The following is a 7421-nucleotide window of genomic DNA, read 5'->3' on the forward strand; positions in this document are numbered from 1 at the left end:
GAAATTGAAGCTAGCATTGGACAATATTTTAACTTCACTTTTAATTTTGTATGCATATGGCTCAGCTGTTTAATTATGCAGATCTTAATAATATTTCTTACCTAACCTTCGCAGTAGTCCTAGTCTATATAATATTCACATAATTCACCTGAACTATATTTAATTCATAGTTGTATTATAGATTGACTATTTGTGGGAGCTGTAGGCTGATCATCCTGTGAAGCCACTTGACCATGGATTCCCCAATGTGCCTGGTCGAAAACGCCGATGGCGAGCTTCATGTAGTTCCTGGTGCCATCAAGTACCTGATGGGACTGAACCAGAAAGTCATAGTGGTGGCGGTGGTCGGGCTGTACCGCACCGGCAAGTCCTACCTCATGAACAAGCTGGCTGGAAAGAGAAGAGGTGAGACAGAGACTGACTGATGCTGAGAGACATATCTGAATTCACAAACTGGTTTGGGTATAATCTGTGCCTCAATAGACAATTCCCAATTTTTTGCATCTGTACATTTCTTTCAGAAGAAAAAGTATATTAAATGTTTTCGTCTAAAAACGGTCTTTGAAATATTGATTTAGGTTTTGCCCTGGGAGCCACCATCCAATCCAAGACTAAGGGAATCTGGATGTGGTGTGTGCCTCACCCTGAAAAAAGAGACCACACCCTGGTGCTGCTGGATACAGAGGGGCTGGGGGACGTGGAGAAGGTGAGAGGTCAAAGTTCAGTCTCTTTAAAATCCACATTAGTAATCTAGCACAGTGAACAAATATCTAAACACACATACACTACATGACCAAAAGTATGTAGCCACCTGCTCGTCTAACATCTCATTCCAAAGTCATGTGCAAACTGGGCCTTCCCCAAACTGTTACCACAAAGTTGGAAGCACAGAATTGTTTAGAATGTCATTGTATGCTGTAGCGTTAAGATTTCCCTTAAAACCTCTCTGGGGTATGTGGGACGATTTCGTCCCACCTACGTAACAGCTACTGAAATTCCAGTGGCGCGATTTTTGAATCGTTAGAAATACTATTACTTCAATTTCTCAAACATATGACTATTTTACAGCTATTTAAAGACAAGAATCTCGTTAATCTAACCCCACTGTCCGATTTCAAAAAGGCTTTACAACGAAAGCAAAACATTAGATTATGTCAGCAGAGTGCCCAGCCAGAAAAAATCAGACAGCCATTTTTCAAGCTAGCATATCATGTCACATAAACCCAAACCACAGCTAAATGCAGCACTAACCTTTGATGATCTTCATCAGATGACACACCTAGGACATTGTGTTATACAATACATGCATGTCTGTTCAATCAAGTTCATATTTATATCAAAAAAACAGCTTTTTGCATTAGCATGTGACGTTCAGAAAAAGCATAACCCCCGCAAACTTCCGTTGAATTTACTAACATTTTGCTAAATTACTCACGATAAACGTTCACAAAAAGCATAACAATTATTTTAAGAATTATAGATACATTACTCCTCTATGCACTCGATATGTCCGATTTTAAAATAGCTTTTCGGATGAAGCACATTTTGCAATAATCTAAGTACATAGCCCGGCATTACAGGGCTAGCTATTTAGATACCCACCCAGGTCAGCCTCCACCAAAATCACATTTCCTATAAGAAAAATGTTCTTACCTTGCTTGTTCTTCATCAGAATACACTGCCAGGACTTCTACTTCAATAACAAATGTTGGTTTGGTCCCAAATAATCCATCGTTATATCCAAACAGCGACGTTTTGTTCGTGAGTTCTAGAATGCTTCTTCACGGTCCTGCGCATGGCGCATTGGCGTGTCAAAAATGTCTAAATATTCCATTACCGTACTTCGAAGCATGTCAACCGCTGTTTAAAACCAATTTTTATGCCATTTAACTCGTAGATTAGTGATAATATTCCGACCGGGAGTATGCATTGAGCCTAAACAGCCGAATAAAATTTCTCCTCAGGAGCGACTCATGCACGCGCCTCATTCAAAGGTCCTCGGAGCAGCCACTTACAAAAGGTGATAATGTGTTTCAGCCTGAGACTCCCTCGTAAACCTTCAGTTATTTCCCGGGCTCTGAGAGCCTATCGGAGCCCTGGGAATTGTCACGTTACAGCTAAGATCCTTACTTTTCAATAAAAAGATGTAAGACGCACGACTCCTTGTCAGACAGGGTACTTCCTGCTTGAAACCTTGTCAGGTTTTTGCCTGCCATAGGAGTTCTGTTATACTCACAGACACCATTCAAACAGTTTTAGAAAATTCAGAGTGTTTTCTATCCAAACCTGAACAATAATATGCATATTCTAGCTTCTGAGTTGGTGTAGGAGGCAGTTAAAAATGGGAACATATTTTTTCCAAAATTCTCAATACTGCCCCCTAGTTACTGGAATTAAGGGGCCTAGCCCAAACAATAAAATACAGCACCAGACCATTATTCCTCCTCCACCAAACTTTACAGTTGGCACAATGCATTCAGGCAGGTAGCGTTCTCCTGGCATCCACCAAACCCAGATTCGTCCGTTGGACTGCCAGATGGTGAAACATGACTCATCACTCCAGAGAACGCGTTTTCAATGCTGCTGGGTCCAATGGCAGCAATCTTTACACCACTCCAGCCGACTCTTGGCATTGCACATGGTGACCTTAGGCTTTTGTGCTACTGCTTGGCCATGGAAACCCATTTCGTGAAGGTCCCAATGAACCGGACTTGTGCTGACGTTGCTACCAGAGGCAGTTTGGAACTCCGTAGTGAGTGTTGCAACTGAGGACAGAAGATTTTTTTGCGCTACGAGCTTCAGCACTCAGCGGACCCATTCTGTGAGCTTGTGTGGCCTACCACTCACGGCTGAGCCATTGCGTTGTTGCTCCTAAACATTTCCACTTCACAATAACAGCACTAACAGTTCACCGGAGCCTGCCCTAGCAGGGCAGAAATTTGACGAACTGACTTGTTGGAATGGTGGCATCCTATGATGGTGCCACGTTGAAAGTCACCGAGCTCTTCAGTAAGGCCAATCTCCTGCCAATGTTTGTCTATGGAGATTGCATGGCGTTGTGCTCGATTTTATATACCTATCAGCAACAGGTTTGACTGAAATAGCCGAAACCCACTAATTTGAAGGGGTGTCCACATACTTTTGTATATATAGTGTATTTGAAATGATTTCATTTCATTTAGCCATATCACCAATAGGCATGTTGCTGTTGTCATACTTGTTTCAGGGAGATTCTAAGAATGATGCCTGGATCTTCTCCTTGGCCATTCTGTTAAGCAGTACTCTGGTCTACAACAGTCGAGGGACCATCGACAATCAAGCCGTGGAGAACCTCCAGTATCCTTTAAACCAATATCTATTTCCCCATGGCAAACCTCCCGTTTCCTCTCCTGTTGACTTTAACAGGTGTACATATCACATGGTTAGGGGATATTTCCCCCTACCGGGCCATTTCTTGGAACTCCTTCTCATATTGAAAGTGAAAGTGCTGTATGTTTGTATATCTGTTGGATGCTGAGCAAAATGACTTTATAGACCTGGAGCAATATATTGTGTTACTGACAGCGTTAATTATGTGTTTGCAGAATGTTCAACACACTGTACTTTGTTGGATCCATTCCCTTAGGGGTTACTCAGTGCATGTGGACACAGTCCATTCAAAAATAAACTGAAACTGCTCGTATGCTATAACTGTTGTATAGCAAGTCCTTGTACAACTGTAGCAGTCACATGTCAATGTAGACGCACATGATTTTTTTTTACTTTGGTAGCTTTTATCAGTCAATCCTCAACCGGCCCTATAGATACGTGAGTGAGCTGACAGAGCGGATCAAGGTGAATTCTTCCAGTGCAGCTTCATCCTCTCACGATGACGAGGAAGGAGGGGACGCCCAGTTTGTGCAGTTCTTTCCGAATTTTGTGTGGGCCATCAGAGATTTCACTCTACTACTCGAGATCGATGGTAAAAACGTCACCGAAGATGAGTATCTGGAGCATTCCCTGGAACTCAGAAAAGGTGACATTAGCACTAGCCACCACCCCAATGATCAACTGTGCACAATGTCTCTAGAATAGTGCTCCCCATGAACAATTATTCAGTTGGAACAATCACTATCTCACAAAGAGCATAGGGGTTGAGAAACAAGATGATTGATATTGGCTCTGCCTGTCAAAATGACCTATTATAAAATCATTCCTATGAAAATGTAATATAGGATTACACTCATAATCAAACAGACACATAAACCAAATGATTTTATCCAGTTGGTTTATTGGACATAAAGTATTCTGCCTCATGTTAATTTAAGCATATATCTGTATATGCTTGTCTGTAATGACTGTGTGTTTGGATGGTCAACTCTAAGGACCGGTACCACAGACACAGATTAGGCCTCTAGACGAGATTCTCCACTGAACACACTTTTCTGTCCAGGACAAGGGCTAGTCTGTGTCTGGGAAACCAGCCCTAAAAATAGATTAATGTCAACTGTAATGGTGAATGCTGACTATCATTCAGGTGGGGGTAAAAAGAACCTGATGTACAACCTCCCACGACAGTGCATCCGGAACTACTTCCCCTCGCGCAAGTGCTTTGTATTCCCCACCCCTACAACTCCTGCCAACATGCCCCATCTGGATTCCATGGACGAGGCTGACCTCTGTGGAACCTTCCGAAAGGTTGCAGATACTTTCTGCCGCTTCATTTTCCAGGAGAGCCGTACAAAAACTGTCAAAGGGGGCCACAAAGTTACCGGGAGAAGTAAGTCAAATATCAGCAGATTCTGCACAGATGCATTGAATGTAGCCTATGTTATTGTACCACCAAATGTATACACTTGTACTTTTTCTTCCCGCCTCTATCTGATTGCAGTGCTCGGCCACTTGGTTAACACCTATGTGGAGACCATAGCCAAAGGCTCTGTGCCCTGTCTGGAGAATGCGGTGCTGGCCATGGCTCAAATTGAGAACCAGGCTGCTGTGGATGAGGGCCTGGCGGTGTACCAGAGGGGCATGGAGGAGGTGAAGGCCTTATTCCCTGTGGCCATGGGTCAGATTTCAGCTCATCACCTCCGCTCAGACCACCAGGCCACGCAGGCTTTCATGAAACGATCCTTCAAAGACGAAAATGGGGATTTCTTGAAAGCGTTGGCGGTAAGGGTCATCATTTGAGATCTGTGCCTGGCACAAACACTGCTTTAGTTCTTAACTCTGTCAAGGACCACTTTTTACAAATGCTTCCCTAAAACAGTCTTGACTCCTGCAGGTGGCCATTGCAAAGCACTATGCGGACCTTCTCATCCAGAATGAGGATGCCTCAGAGAAGAAGTGTGCGGCCCTTCTGGAGAAGCTGTCTGCTCCGATGGCCCAGAAGATTAAGGAGGGGATCTACACCACACCTGGAGGATATGAGCTTTACTGCAATCACCTTGACAACATGGTTGCACAGTACCGAGCCGAGCCCGTCAAAGGAGTTAGGGTAAGAGCTTCGAGCTGAATCCTTGCTAGGGCTGAAACATTAATTAAAAAAAATCCATATTGAACACTGGAGTTGTTCTCGTCTTTCAGGTCGATCCACTCACAGAAGTTTCAATGTCGTAGATGGATTGCTGTTTCTATGAACCTCTGTGACTGTTATGATTCACATTATCTTCCATAAAGTATTTCTAGGAATCTATAGCATCATACCAGAAACACATCCAACCGGTTTTAGATTGCCATCAAACAATGGTAAAACATGTAGACTTTGGGGGTGTTTTCTGCAGGCTGAGGAGATTCTTGAGCAGTTCCTGAGGGAGAAGAGTCTAGAGAAGAATTCCATCTTGCAGGCTGACAAAAAATTGACAGAAAATGAGAAAAAAATCTACGGTAAGTCCAAAATATAGCATTGGGATGTTATTTTCTGCTTGAATTCAGGTTTCTGGTTTGAGTGACTTCTCACAATAAATATGTGATAATCTAGCACTTGCACGAAGTCAACATAGATTTACATTTACATTTAAGTCATTTAGCAGACGCTCTTATCCAGAGCGACTTACAAATTGGATAGATCTGGGATGTTTGAAAGAGTACGTATGCGGGCTAAAGTTTAACCTAAAAGTTATGGCTTACTCCAGAACTTGGAAAAGATCAGGGGCTGTCTGTTGCCTCCATATGAAACAGAACATGAGTAGTCTCGAAGTTAGTGTTTTCCTTCCTCAACTCTTCTTTTGGACCATGCAGAGGAGAAGGATAGATCAGCTGTGCTGGAGCAGGAGAAGAAGGCTGCTGAAGAGAAGCGGTTGGAGATGGAGCGCACCATGGAGGACGATCGCAGAAGCAAAGACGAGAAGTTGAAGCAGATGGAAGAGAAGATGAAGGAGGAGATGAAGCAACAGGAACGGGACTTCCACAGGGCCTTGGAGTGCAAGATGCAGGAGCAGAAGGATCTGCTGGAGAAGGGCCACAAGGAGAAGGCTGACTTAATGAGACAGGAAATAGAGGAGTTCAAGAAGAGCAACACACCTGGGAAGGAAGGAGGTGGTTTCCTTGAGTCTACAGTCATGCCTGTTCTTCGACTTGGAATGGATGCTGCCAACATTTTATTGCAATATAAGCTCATGAAGGTAGCGTTTATGAAGTAGAAACATTGTGTATTACTTGAGCAGGTACACAGAGAGACAAGTTTCTTAATTTTCCCCCTTCCACTTTCCTCTTCCATTTTTGCAGTAACGCTGCAATTAGTTGGTTTTAGTGTTGGGTAGAGCAGAAATTTCCATATGTTTTTGTTAGCTGCATGTGTGACATAACTCCACCAGTCCTATTTATGATATCTTTTGCGTAGATTATACTTTTGTTTTTTTTAATCAATTTGTATATTTGAGTATAACCACAATTTGTTGTATTATTTGTTCTGTCTTTTCTGGTGGATTAAATAGAAATTGCAACCGACTTTCTATGGCTTGTTTTAAACATAGCGATATTTGGGAGATGATTTCCTTTTCAAATAACTGAAAGTGAGAGGTTGTAATCTGAATAAAGGAAAAAAGGCCATTCTTGAACATAGTAAGAATGTCTCACCCTAATTTGCTAGAGAAGCAGAACCACTATAGGCCCGTTTAATTTTGTCTGGCTTGCCATTCCAAAAAAAAAAAAAAACATTTTCGCAAATAATTTAAAAAACTGTTCGCTAGGTGTAAGCAAGACCATAAGCAAATAGGTAAACTGGGATATGACAAAGAAATTAATCGGGGGGATTTTTCCACAAATAGGCAGGTATTTACCTTTCCATGGTAGCAAGATCTTATCTACAGTTTGCTTTATTTTTTATAATATATTACACTTGATCTTTCTTGAATAAGTTCCTCCATTTCTTTTTGTTTTTCCTCTAAATTATTCTGAGCCTTCATGGTACCGTTTTTTATCCATTTATCAACCAGTCTTTT

The 7421-nt window shown here is 42.2% G+C and overlaps 1 protein-coding gene across 2 annotated transcripts in view; it reads left to right on the forward strand.

Annotated features, from left to right (window-relative positions):
• Nucleotides 1-7034, forward strand: part of LOC115155702 (guanylate-binding protein 1-like) — a 7843-nt gene extending 809 nt beyond the window's left edge. The window contains exons 3-11 of one of the 2 annotated variants that reach the window (XM_029702598.1): nucleotides 182-405; nucleotides 579-706; nucleotides 3227-3336; nucleotides 3804-4015; nucleotides 4517-4759; nucleotides 4871-5151; nucleotides 5264-5476; nucleotides 5763-5865; nucleotides 6220-7034. In XM_029702598.1, coding sequence (XP_029558458.1) covers nucleotides 234-405; nucleotides 579-706; nucleotides 3227-3336; nucleotides 3804-4015; nucleotides 4517-4759; nucleotides 4871-5151; nucleotides 5264-5476; nucleotides 5763-5865; nucleotides 6220-6620 — 1863 coding nt within the window. In that variant the 5' untranslated portion in view covers nucleotides 182-233 and the 3' untranslated portion in view covers nucleotides 6621-7034. The remainder of the gene's footprint in view (nucleotides 1-181; nucleotides 406-578; nucleotides 707-3226; nucleotides 3337-3803; nucleotides 4016-4516; nucleotides 4760-4870; nucleotides 5152-5263; nucleotides 5477-5762; nucleotides 5866-6219) is intronic. The other variant, XM_029702599.1, reaches the window with a different exon arrangement.
• The last annotated feature ends 387 nt before the right edge of the window (nucleotides 7035-7421 follow it).

Source organism: Salmo trutta, chromosome 20 (genome assembly GCF_901001165.1).
Source record: "Salmo trutta chromosome 20, fSalTru1.1, whole genome shotgun sequence".
Classification (NCBI taxonomy): domain Eukaryota; kingdom Metazoa; phylum Chordata; class Actinopteri; order Salmoniformes; family Salmonidae; genus Salmo; species Salmo trutta.